This window comes from Macaca nemestrina, chromosome X (genome assembly GCF_043159975.1).
Source record: "Macaca nemestrina isolate mMacNem1 chromosome X, mMacNem.hap1, whole genome shotgun sequence".
NCBI lineage: Eukaryota > Metazoa > Chordata > Mammalia > Primates > Cercopithecidae > Macaca > Macaca nemestrina.
Genome location: NC_092145.1, coordinates 82,002,544 through 82,016,454, shown reverse-complemented (window position 1 = coordinate 82,016,454; position 13,911 = coordinate 82,002,544). Strand labels below are relative to the sequence as shown.

General features: G+C 36.6%; 1 protein-coding gene across 4 annotated transcripts in view; it reads right to left on the bottom strand.

Annotated features, from left to right (window-relative positions):
- LOC105464743 (phosphorylase kinase regulatory subunit alpha 1) overlaps positions 1 to 13,911 on the bottom strand; it is a 130,686-nt gene that overhangs the window by 88,728 nt on the left and 28,047 nt on the right. For all 4 annotated transcript variants that reach the window (XM_011712795.3, XM_011712796.3, XM_011712798.3 and 1 more), the window contains exons 5-7: positions 11,548 to 11,630; positions 5,385 to 5,465; positions 249 to 347 (exon numbers count right to left, since the gene is read on the bottom strand). In XM_011712795.3, the coding sequence (XP_011711097.1) occupies positions 249 to 347; positions 5,385 to 5,465; positions 11,548 to 11,630 (263 nt within the window). The remainder of the gene's footprint in view (positions 1 to 248; positions 348 to 5,384; positions 5,466 to 11,547; positions 11,631 to 13,911) is intronic.

Here is a 13,911-nt window from a genome sequence, read left to right as displayed (position 1 = left end):
TTTCATGTAGTATGGTGGGATCCCTTTATAACCTTGGGCTACAGAACAGGATTATGATCTATTTTATAGCCCATGCTATATTAGGCTTATCTTGGTACAGTATGCTTGCTAAAGATATTTTTGGTATATGGTAATTAATCAGATGATACACTCTCTCTCATTCAGCTATCCTTAATCTAAAGCTCATGCTTAAATCTGAATCTGGGCAAGAATAAAATTTGCTATTTCCATTTTCCATAATCTCTTACCTGGCAGTGTTGTACTTCATCAGCCAGGACATGGATAACGGATTGAGGCCCACCTTTTACACCAAACAGATCCAGTTCATCTAATGCTTCCAGGGCTGCCTGTGAGGAACAAGAAAGGAAAGGACAAGTTTAGCATTAGAAAGATATATATTTCTTCTCCCTATACCCCAGTATCTTATCAACCTACATGATATCACTTTTGAATATGTCTGACAGAATTTATAATAAAATAACATTATTTATTCCCAGGGCATTCTGAGTTTTTCTTTGTCTCCCATATTGTCTCAGAAAAAGGTAAGGAGTTTGTAGCACTATCAGGTTAAGCATCATACGTTAAGTAACATCATTGTACTCCTTCCTTCTATGAGTTCAACTTCTTTAGATTCCACATATAAATGAGATATTATGTTTTTTAAAATAGAATTTATTTATTTCTTACTTTTCTAAATATATTTTTTGATCATAAAAGTAAAACACACTCCTTACAAAATATTTTGAAAACATAGTAAAGTACAGAGAGGGCAAGAAAATCACCCAAAACAACCACTTTTAACATTTTTGACATGTTTTTTATTAGTTTTTTCTGTCTATTTGTATACAGTTGAGATCACATCTGGTATCCTACTTTTTACAGTTGATAATATAGGATAAGTATTTTTCCACGTTACAAAAACTATTTTGGAATACTATTATCTCATATGGCTATAATAAAGTATATTTTAGCCATTTACCAATTGTTGGAAATTTAGGTCGCCTTTAATTTTGTGCTATTAGAAATAGAACTTTGATAAACATCTCTTGCTAAATTATAAATTCCTTGAGGTCAGGGATTATGTCTTCGCTAATATCTAGCACACAGTATGGCATATGGTAGGCTCGCAATAATGGCTGTCAAGCTAATAAAATAGCTCTTTGTACTCATTTTGAATTATTTTGTAAGCATCAATTCCCTGAAGTAGAATCATTGGGTAAAAGAGTATGAATAATTTTTAAGGCATAATGCTAAATTGCTTTTCTTGCAAGTTGTACCAACATAGCTATCACTAGCAGTATATGACAATACCTTCCTTAATGCAAACAATGTATTATCTTAAATTTTTTTCCTAATGTTATAAAAAATGGTATATCTGTTGCATTCACATGCATTAAATTGCTAACAAGATTGAATATTATTTCTAGTATTTATTAGTTATCTGTAATTCCTCAATTAAGGGGCAGACTTGACCTAGTCTTGGGGGTAGAAGGCAGTTTTGAAAGTCTTCCCTGAAGAAATGACAACTAAACTGAGACCTATAGGGTAAGTAGAAGTTGGCCAGGCACAAAATACTCATTAATTACTGCCTTACTATTCTACTCCTTGCCCCCGCCAAAGTCATGTCCTTTTCACATATAACTACATTCATTCTAACCCCCATAGCCTCAAAGTCTTAACTCATTCCAGCACCAAGGATAAGACTCAAAAGTCCAAAATCTCATCTGTGAGTCTGAAATCAAAACAATTTATCAACTTTCAAGATACAATGGTGGTACAGGAATTAAGACAGACAGAGATATTCTCATTCCAAAAGACAGGAATAGCTAAAAAGAAAGGAATAACAGGCTTAAAGCAAGTCTTAAACCCAGCATAGCAGACATTAAATCTGAAAGTTGAAGAATAATCTCTTTTGACTCCATGCTCGGGTTGGGATTGGGTCTCTAAGGCCTCAGGCAGCCCTGCCCCTATGGCTTTGATGGGTGCAGTACAGGTGGCTGCTTCTGTGGGTTGAAGTCTGGTGCCTGAAGCTTTCCCAGGCAGGCCTTGCATGCTGCCAGTGACTCTACAGTTCTGGCATTCCAGTGGTGGTCCTGCCCTAGTGGGAACTCTCTGTGGAAGCTGCAACCCCATGTTTCTGCTTCAGTGTTGCTCTAGCGGGGGGTCTCTGTGATGGTTCCACCCCTGTGACAAGTCTCTGCCTGGGCCCAGAAGCTGTTTTATATATCCTTTGAGATCCAGGTGGAAGCTGCTATGCTTCTGCAGCTCTTGCATTCTGTGGACCTGCAGAATTAACACCACATGGATACCTTCAAGGTTTATCACTTGGACCTTTTGGAGTAGTGGCATGAGCTGAGTAAACACTGAAGCAGGGGTGCCGGGAGTAGAGTCCCAAGGCAGTCCTGGGCATAAAGAACACCATAAAGAACACCCCAGGCCTGTCCCCTGAAACTATTCTGCCCTCCTAGGCCTTTGGGCCTGTGATGGAAAAGGCAGCATCTAAGGTCTCTGAAATGCCTTGGGGTCTTTCTTCCACTGTCTTGAGGAATAGCACCCAGCTCCCCTTCATCATGCTGATAAGTCCAAGGTCAAGGGGCCCTGTCTGGTGAGGGCCTCTGACTGGTAGAAACTCTGCAGAGTCCCGAGGTGAAATGGGATATCACATGATGAGGGGGCCTGAGTGTGCTAGCTCAAGTGTCTCTTCCTTTTCTTATAAAGCAACCAGTCCCATTCCCATGATAACTCACTAATCCATTAATCCATGAGTGGATTAATGCATTCATGAGGGAACAGCCCTCATGATCCAGTCACAGCTTAAAGGCTCCACCTCTCAATACTGGTGCATTGGTAATTAAGTTTCAATATGAATTTTGGTGAGGGGGGACCACAAACATTCAAGTCATAGCAATTACAAAGGGAAAACAGAAAATTTACAGTGGAGAAACCTGGTAGATACCACCTTAATGAATTAATAAAAGATAACATCAACAGTAATGGGACAAATTCACATCATGTGCTTCCTGATAATAAACTAAGAACACAGCATCATGTCTGTGGTATTCTTGCCAAAAGCACATAATCTGAATCTAATCGTGAGGAAATATCACACAAAATCAAATCAAGGATCATTCTGTAAAATAACTGGCCTATACTCTTAAAAAATGCTAAGGTCATGAAAGACAAGTAAGGACTCCAGACTGAAGAAGCCTAAAGAGACATTACGATTAAATGTAATATGTTATCTTAGACTGGATCCCGGATCAAAAGGATTTTTTTTGCCATAAATCACATTATTGGGACAACTAAATAAATGTGAATGGGTTATGTCAATTAGGTGGCAGTATAATGCCAGTGTTCATTTCCTGATTTTGATGCTTGTATCATGGTTATAAAAGAGTTCTTGAGGAAATTCACACTGAAATATTTAGGAGTAATGGGGCTCATGTCTGCAATGTACTCTCTACTGGTTCAGAAAAAAATAATTGTGTGTGTGTGTGTGTGTTTTGTTTAATCAGAGAAAAAGATAAAGCAAATATTAACAAGTAGGGAACTTGAGTGAAGGATACTATATAGGAATTCTTTGTACAATTATTATAACTTTCCTCTAAGTCAGAAATGATTACAAAATAAAAAGTAAAAAAGTTTAAGTGGAAAAAACTTTAAATCAAATATACAAAAATACTGATAATATCCAGGTATTGAGAAAAATGGCAAAAAAGCTCTATATGTAAACTTGTAATAATAAGTACCAGTGCAAAAAGAAACAGGTTGTAATAACATGTTCTCAATGTTTGTTTCCAAAGGTATTTCTCTGTCAAACACTTTTATTCACTGAAAGAAACAGCTTATGATAAAAAAAAAAAGAAAAGAAAAATGACATCTATGGTATATAATGACATATATCCATCATATGAGGGTGGGGAAATGTAAACTACTGGAAATATTTTTGAAGGGCAATTTAAAAGTATACATCCCTTAACTTAAGGGTTCCACTTTTAGGAATTTTTCCTATAAAAATATTTGTGTAAATTTACCTGGATGTATGTACAAGGATCTTCACTAAAGCATTATCTGGAATATTAAAAAATAAAGACAATTCTGTCAATGGAGCAATTATTGAATACTGTATAGCAGCTGAAAAGAATGAACTAAATTTGTCTGTCTGAAATGACATGGAAGGATGTTTGGTTATGTTGTTCAGTGCACTATGAGATTGTTAGGCCAGGCGCGGTGGCTCATGCCTGTAATTCCAGCACATTGGGATGCCGAGGCAGATGGATCACCTGAGGTCAGGAGTTCGAGACTAGCCTGGTCAACATGACAAAAGCCTGTCTCTACTAAAAATAAAAATAAAAAAATTAGCTGGGCATGGTGGCCTGTAGTCCCAGCTACTCGGGAGACTGAGGCAGGAGAATCTCTTGAACCCAGGAGGTGGAGGTTGCAGTGAGCCGAGATCGTGCCACTGCACTCCAGCCTGGGCAACAAGGCGAGACTCCGTCTCAAAATAAATACATACATACATACATACATACATATACACATAAATAAAATAAAACAAAAATAGAATGAAATTCTGACTCCCCTTGTCCTCTTTGTTCTATGTAATATTTTTTACTTTGAATTCTACTTCACTTGACATTCACATAGTCACCCTAGCTCTTTTTCATGTTTGTCAGACTGTATTTTGCTTATCCTTCTGTTTTTAACATTTCTGTATCATTTTGTTATATTAGAGCTCTTATAGACAGCATATATTGGATTTTCTTTTAGTTTTTAAAATCAATCTATGTCTTTGCATATTAGTAAGAGAGACTAAATCATGCATATTTCTCATAATGGATATGTTTGATCCTATTCCTGCTATCTTATTGTATGTCTTCTTGCTGTTTCCAGAGAAGACAAGAGTGGGTAGGATGAAAAAGTAGAGCCAAGTTGAACAGTAATGCTGTTGCTGCTAATGATGATGATGATGATGATGATGATGATGATGATTTGGGGGATGGAGGAAAATAAAGAGGACAGAGGATTGAGAGATGATTCCTTGATATAAAGCTTGGTCAACTGGTAAATGGAAGGAATAAAAGCCTTCTTTTGCTTGTTTTTGTAATGGTAGAGATGATAAGTTTAGTTTAAGTCCTTTCACGACCCTATGGGATATAATATAAGTAAACACATGCCACAAAAGCAGTTGGATATCAAATCTGCAGCTTATGAAAGTTTTCATCTACATATCCACGGTTCTACAGGAGAATCTGAATGTTGCCTGTGGTTTAAAATAATAATTAATTTGATTATGGTCCACACTCACATTAAGTTTTATCTGTGACAAAGGGACACCAGACTTCCTTATCCCATGCGCAGTATAAACAAGAAAGGAAAATTACCTTTGCCATTCCAACTGAACTGGCATTCAACTCTGAGATCCCTTGGTTGGTCTTGTCTCCACGTTCCCATATCCCGAAGTCCTGGCATAAAATAACCAATATACAGTTAGCAAGTCATAACTACTAAATACTTCCTAGATGCAGGAAGTGTTTGCCCTTGAACATAAGACACTAGGAGTAACTAATTTTATATATATATACATACACATACACACACATACACACACATACCCACAATGCTTATTAAGGAGATGCTAATGAGTTGGGTGGCCCCTGCAGCTACTTTGCCAATAGCTTTAAATTCTACTGGAGCCTCCAAGCTGTTGGAAGACTCCTCAACAGTTAATCAGGAGGGCTAAGAACTATAACTCAGTCTATCTGGAGAGGTGCTTCTCAAAATTTTTCATTAAAGCAAATACCCAGTAGATCTGGAAGATGGAGCCTAAAGAGCAGCCTAATATTTTATTGTAAATGTTCATTCTAACTTTACTCTCTATTGGTACTGACAATGTACCATGCACTTATTTATGCATTTTACATTACCTTCCTTAATCCTTACATTTTATAGATGATGAAACTGATGATGCAAAGAGAAGTTAAGTGACTCACTCAAAGTCACACAGCTAATAAGTGACAGAGCCAGGATTACAGTCCAAGGAATCTCACTCCAAAGCCTACCCTCTTAGCCAGAGCTCTATAAATCCCCTCAATCATACAGATTTTAAAATTACTTTTAAAACTTTTTATTTTGGAATAACTTTAGACTTATACAAAAGTTGCAAAAACACTACAAAGAGTTCCCATATGCCTTTCACTTAGCTTCCCCTAATGTTAACATCTAACATAACCACAGTGCAATAGTTAAAGCTAAGAAATTAACATCAGCACAATACTATTAACCAAACTATGGACTGTATTTGGATTTTACCACTTTTTCCCCACCAATGGCCTTTTTACATTCCAGGGTCCAAACCGGAATTTCATGCTGCATTTGTCATGTTTCTTTAAGTCTCTTCTACTCAGTGACAGTTCCTCAAGTCTTGTCTTTTGTGACCTTGACACTCTTTGAAGATTAGTGATCAGGTATTTAGTAGATTTCCCTCAATTTGGGTTTGCTTAATGTTTTCTCATGATTAGACTGAGATTATGCATTTTAGGCAAGAATATGTATTACAGACATTATGCTGTGTCCTTCTCAGTGCATCATAGCAGGGATGTACAATGCTGAAACATCTTATTACTGGTGATATTAACCCTTATCACTTGGTTAATGTGATGTCTGCTGGGTTTCTCAATTCTACTGTTACTATTTTTTCCTTTGTAATTAAGAAATATCTTGAGAGAGATACTTTAGGAGCATGCAAATATCCTGTTTCTCTCAAACATTAACCCACTAATTCAGCATCCACTGATGGATCTTGCCAGAAACAATTATTACAGTGGTGTTTTAATGGTGATTTTCTAGTTCTCTTCATTACTCCTACAGCCATTAGTTGCAACTCTTCTCTAAGGAAGAGCTGTCCTTTCTCTCCCATTTATTTATTTATTTATTTATTTATTTATTTATTCATTCAGTTATTTATATTGCTATGAACTTACAGATATTTAGGTTTTTCTCTGGCTTATAATAAAACACTATCACTATTTATTTTGTTGTTCAAACTGCTCCAGCTTTGGCTTTGGGTGCTCTTTCAGGTTGGCTCCTGTGACCTTTTGACATGCCTATTCCTTTTTGAGCATGGCTGAACATGGTAGGTCCTGCCTGAAATCCCAGCAATTTAGGAGGCTGAGGTGGGAGGATCACTTGAGCCCAGGAGTTTGAGACCAACCTGGGCAACACAGTGAGACCCTGTTTCTACAATTTTTTTAAATTAGCCAGGCATGATGGTGCTTGTCTATAGTTCCAACTACTAGGGAGGATGAAGTGGCAAGATAGCTTGAGTCCAGGAGGTTGAAGCTGAAGTAAGCCATGATTGCACCACTGCATTCTAGCCTGGGCATCAAAGAGAGGCCCTGTCTCAAAACAAAACATAACAAAACCAAACACTCCCTTTTTGAACATTTTTTCACTTTTTGGCACTATAAGATGCTCCAATCTTATCTCGTATTTTCCCCACCATAGCCCTGGAATCAACCACTTCCATAAGAAGCCCTGGTTTATTTGATCAGAAAATGATAGTCAGAATCCAAGACCTGGGCACTGGGTACGCTCATTATCACTGAGGTGTCATTGCTTCTAGGCCCTCTTATGAAATGGAACTTGCAAACAGACATGTGCTCACGTGTATGTGCATGCACACACACACACACACCCTCCCACCACATCTATATCTCTGTATCTACCTTTAATTACTTTTCATGCCAAATCTCTGAGTTAAAGTGAAGTTTCAGGAAGGTAAGCCATGATGGTTGGCCTTACCTGTCCCCCAATCCAGCTCCATTCTAGTTTGTGCAGCAAAGGTTAGAGTATGAGAATACAGAAATATCAATAATTCTACTGTTATAATCATTGGATATAATGGAGAGGCCAAAGAACCCTAACTTCCGCACTGAACCACAGCAGGCCTGTGGTGTCAAAAGCAAAGCCATCAGTCAACAAATAATGTCTGTTTGCATAAAATTATCTATGTTAGGTTGGTGCTTCCGGTGAATATGAAGTAACAGGTTCCAGATTTACCTTCCCACCTGCAACAACTAAAAAACTATTTATGACATAATGGTTTTCAATACAATGAACATCACACAATGAAGGACAGTGATTTCTGAGAAAGTGCAGCAAATAGGATGAGTCCTATGACTGTCCCAGCCTACTGTTGTAAGAGTTTCCAAGCCACTATACAGGGAGGAAAAAACTAAACAGAGCCTGGCAGACTCCCTGAGTTGAAGAAATGGAGCTAAGAGTACAGATACACCAAGGTAACCATAATTTGCAGGACAGATTAACAGAGAAGGGAAAGCTACACAGAAAACCACAGAAATCTGCAGAGGGCCCGCCTCAAATATTCAGCAGAATAATGAAGAATGCATGTAAGTGAGAAAACTACTTGAGGCTAGGGAAAGAATCACCCAAAGAATTAAAGGGAAAAAATACCTAGTGCTCACACAGGACAAGAAATAGTGCCTGTTCTAACTAACCAGACTAGAAAACTTCATAATTCAGGGGACATAGGGTAGAGTATTCAGAAGTGTCTTACCTATGTAGTGGGGGAATAACTAGCTCCAGACTAGACATGACTCTGGTCCCATGTAACACATTTTAAAAGTAATAATGGATTAAACTGTTTTCAACTAAATTAACTAGGTCCCTGAACAAAACTCGGGAATATTTACAGGAATACAACAATATCTAGGATGCAACAAGGTAAGATTCATGATATCTTTCATCCAATAAAAAATTACTAGGCATGCAAAGAAGCAGGAAAATATAGCCCATAATGAGACAAACCAATCAAATGAAACCAACCTGGAACTAACACAGATGTTAGAATACTCAGATAAGGACATTAAAGCATGTATTATAACTATATTCCATACATTCAGAAAGCTTAGTAGATACATGGAATATAGAAAAATAGACTCAAATTCAACTTTTAGCGATAAAACTATATCTGAGCTGAAAAATACACTGAGTGGGATTAGTGACAAATTAGACATTGTAAATAAAAAGACTCGTGAAATCGAAGGTATAGTAATAGAAGCCATCCAAAATGAAACACAGAGGGAAAAAAGAATTATAAAAATAAACAGTACATCTGTGAGCTGTGGGACAACATCACACAGCCGAATACACACGTTATTAAATACCCAAAGGAAGCGGGGGAACATAAAAACAGTATGAAGAAATAATTGCTGAAAACTTTTGATGAAAACTATATATGCACAGATCCATGGAGCTAAATGGACCCTAAACAGAAGAAATGTGAAGAAAATAACACCAAGAGATATCATGATCAAAGTATTTAAAATCAATAATAAAAGAAACTTTTCTTTTTTTTTTTTTGAGATGGAGTTTCACTCTTGTTGCCCAGGCTGGAGTGATCTCGGCTCACCACAACCTCTGCCTCCTGGGTTCAAGCGATTCTCCTGCCTCGGCCTCCCAAGTACCTGGGATTACAGGCATGCGCCACCACGCCCAGCTAATTTTGTACTTTTAGTAGAGACAAGGTTTCTCCATGTTGGTCAGGCTGGTCTCAAACTCCCGACCTCAGGTGATCTGCCCACCTCGGCCTCCCAAAGTGCTGGAATTATAGGCATGAGCCACCGTGCCCAGACATAAAAGAAATTTTTAAAAGCAGACAGTGGGAAAAGGCACATTCATGTAGAGGAACAAAGATAAGGTTGACAACAAATTTGTCATTAGAAGCAATACAGGCAAGAAGACAGTGGAATAGTATTTTTAAAGTACTGAAAGACAAAAACATCTGCCATCATAAAATTCTACACCTAGTGAAAATATTTTTCAAATACGAAGATGAAACAAAGACTTCTTCAGGCATACAAAAGCTGCAATAATTCATCACTAGAAGAATGAAGAAATGTTAAAGAAAGTTTTTCAGGCAGAAGGAAATAATGCCAGTTGGAAATCTGAATCTACATGAAGAAACAAAGTACACCAGAAATGGTAAATGAATTTCTAATTTTTATTTAAACATATTTAAAAGATAACTGTACAATTAACAGAAATAAAAAAATAATGTGTTGGTCACAAAGGAGGAGGGTGGTTAGTAAGAAGTGGAAAACAGGCCGGGTGTGGTGGCTCATGCCTGTAATCCTAGCACTTTGAGAGGCCTAGGAGGGTGAAATTGCTTGAGTCGAGGAGTTTGAGACCAGCCTGGGCAACATAGCAAAACCTTGTCTCTACAAAAAATACAAAAATTAGCCAGATGTGGTGGCATATACCTGTAGTCCCAACTACTCAGGAGGCTGAGGTGGGAGGATCACCTGAGCCTGGGAGTTTGAGGCTGCAGTGAGCCATGATCGTGCCACTGCACTTCAGCCTGGGCGACAGACAAAAACAGAAACAGAAATGGAAACACAGCAAAGGGGCACACAGAGAAGACACCTTTGGTGGTGTGTCTCCAGTACTGTCTTGGAGTAATTGACTGCATTTATATACTCAACAAATAATAATAACTTTTGTATCTTTACGGAGGTATAACTGATATACAAAAAACCTGCACATATTTAAAGTGTACAACTTGATTAATTTTGATATATGTTTTCAGGCATGAAGCTATCATCATAATAATGAATATTGCAAAATTTCCAAAAGTCTTCTCATACTCTTCTGTAATTCATCTCTCCCTCTGCTCCTGTCCTGAGGCAATCATGGATCTGCTTTCTGTCACTATAGATTTCTAGAATTTTATGCGAGTAGAATCATACAGTCTGTACATTTTTTGTCTGACTTCTTTCACTAAGCATAATGCCTTTGAGATTCACCCACTGATGCATGAATCAACAGTTCATTCCTTTTTATTGATGAGTAGTATTCTATTTTATGGATATATCACAGTTTGTTTATCCATTTACTTGTTGATAGATATTTGGGTTATTTCCAGTTTGGGAGATTACGAATAAGGCTTCAGTGAACAACAATGAAAAGTTGTCTATGTTAGACTGTAGAAGAAAAAAAATCGCATTCCTGTATAGTGTCTAACTTAACATTTTATATAGAGAAGATGTTAAATATATTATGATTTAACAGAAACCTACCTCATATGGTAGTTGTAAGGAAAAATAACTTTTTTGCATTGTAAGCACTGAATCAACACCTGCAGATAATATTACAAACATGACTAAATTTTGTTTCTAAGTAGCTAACTGACCCACAATACAACCTAGCTATCTTGCTCTTAAGACCTTAAATCATTAAAATAAGACCACAATTTAGCCCAGATTGCCAAATACATACCATGAGATATCACAGAGTTTGAAAGGAATGAAAGAATAGCATCCTGACCCTCTTGTCTCTGTAACCCCCTTGAAGAGAAGACGTAGGATCACAGGTCTTAATAAAGCAAGAGGCTAAAGACAGTTTCTGCCAGAAGCCTTTTAGGTTGGTTCACTATAAGCAGTAGCATTAAGAAAACAACTGAGTTGCCCAGTATTTAGAAAACAAAAACATCGTATGTCTAAAATCCATTCTAAAATGAGTACTCACAGCAGTTTTATATGCAGCTTCAATGTAAAACACAAGGTTCTGTATGAAATTGACTTCATCTAGGCTGTGGACGATATGGAGTCCTGAGGAAAGAGGGAATAAAGATACAGAACTAATCAATTATCACTGTAAGCTTTATAGGCAGCCATAGTGACTAAGTGACCTCACTAGTCCCAAGTAATCCTACTCCTGTCTAGGAACAATGGAAGGTACTTTGATCTTAAACTATAAAAACAAGACCACAAACAAGCCCTAGGCTAGTCTCCAACTAAGCGAGATATAAGCATATTTCAACATGGAAGAATTTTAACTGTTATTTACAGATTTTACTAAAAAGTAAAGGTTATAGTATAATTAGTATATGTAACTAATTTATAATATGCTTAAATGTACAAACCTAAGCACTTGGGGAATAAAAGACAAATATTTCAAAACTGAGCTGGAAGGGGTCTAAATACTAAGCAAGAAATAGATAAAATTATGATTTTAAAAAGGACTTAAATTGCATTTTTAAGTAAAAATAACTATTCTAAATGTAAGCCATACAAAGATATTATAACTTACACACACAGAGTGTTTTACATGAATTATCCATTTAATTTTTACAACAACCCTAAGAGGTAAGCACCTCTATTTTCTCCATGAGGCTTAAAGGAGTTAAAAATTTTCCTAAGGTCATGTAACTAACAAATAGTGGAACCGGGACTCAATTGACTTGTCGATTTCAGTTTCATTTCAGAGAATGCTGAATGCAGTTTCATTAGGAGGTAAGATGTTACACTGCCTCCTAATATTTATAATATGATCCATTTTTGCTTAAAAACTCCTCTCTTTATATCTCCCCCCTCAAACATACAGAACTACAAAAATACATACCAGGAGGATGTTAGTTAATAGCAGTTATCTTTGGTGGTGAGATTCAAGGTAGTTTTATCTTTTCTGGACATCTTTGCAATTTTACAGTATTCTACAAGAAACAGGTGCTACTTGTGTAATGTAAAAAGTTATATTAAAAAGCAAAATCATAATAAATCAGAAAACTGCAGGATATATTTCACAAAAATTTATACAAAATTACTAAATCCTGAGCACTAAAAGTTTTTATACATGTAAAATTTACTAAGCAGTTTTTAATACACCTTTTATAACAATAAATATTACTGTGTACGTATTAAAGACTTGGTTTAGACTACTTGATTCTAAACTAAGAAATCATTTCAGAATTTAAAAATCAGGCAGCTAATTTTTCCTTTCCAGTCTATAACAAGCAGGAGGAAAAAGTGAACATCAGGTTAGCTATAGATACTAAACTTTTAAGCTTCTCATATTTACTTGGTGGAGGCTATTCTATTTAAACAAAAAATTTTGTGTCCACATTTGTCACAAAAACACATGTGCTGGTTTAATGGAAATGAGTACATATGTCAGCTATGTAGTTGTGTTATAGTCAGAAAAAAACAAGAATTTCCAGTTTGCTGAACAGTGGGCATATCTAGAGCAATTAGATCTAGGTGAAAAAAACTTCCTTAAAAGGGCTTGAGAATGGAAAAAGTCCTCTCACATTCTTAGAAGCATGACGTAAAATGATTGTCAAATGTTTCTTAAAGTCACCTTTCAAATGAACTCCACTGTGAATATCCTGAACACCCATTCCAGTTCAGAAAGAATTCTTAGAACTAACACGCCCTTCGTAAGTCAGTACTTAGTAATACTCTTTCATGAAAAAAATCAAACTGTACTGAAGGATAACCAGTGAGTCTTGCTCCTACCCAGAACCACATCACCTTCACCACTGCCAAATCTCTCTGGAGAAACCTGTTTTACCAGTTTCTTCTGTATCCTTTCAGAGATATATTATGCATGTACAAACATGACACAAAGGATAGTACTGTATATTATACTGGTTTTGCTTTTTCATATATAAGTAACTTGGAGATAATTTCAAATACGTCTGTCTCATTTTTTTAATGTCTACAGAACATTTCACTGAATGGTTACTCATGTAACCAGTTCCCTACGGAAGGACATTTAGGTTGTATCAAATCTTTCATCACTAGAATGTTGCAATGAGTATTTGTGTAAATATATCTTTATGCACATGTGCCAGTATATCAGGGCAGATTCTTAGAATTGCTGACCCAAAGATGTAAGCATATTATTTTCCAATGTTTTATTATGAACACTTTCAAACAAACAAAAGAAACAATTTTACAGAGGACTCCTGTATACTCACCACCTGAACTCCACCATTAACATTTTAGTGTACTTTGTTCATCACGTATTCTATCCACCTTCCTTTTTGACACATTTCAGAGTAAGCTGCAGATATTCGTACACTTCCCTCTAAATACTTCATCATGTATA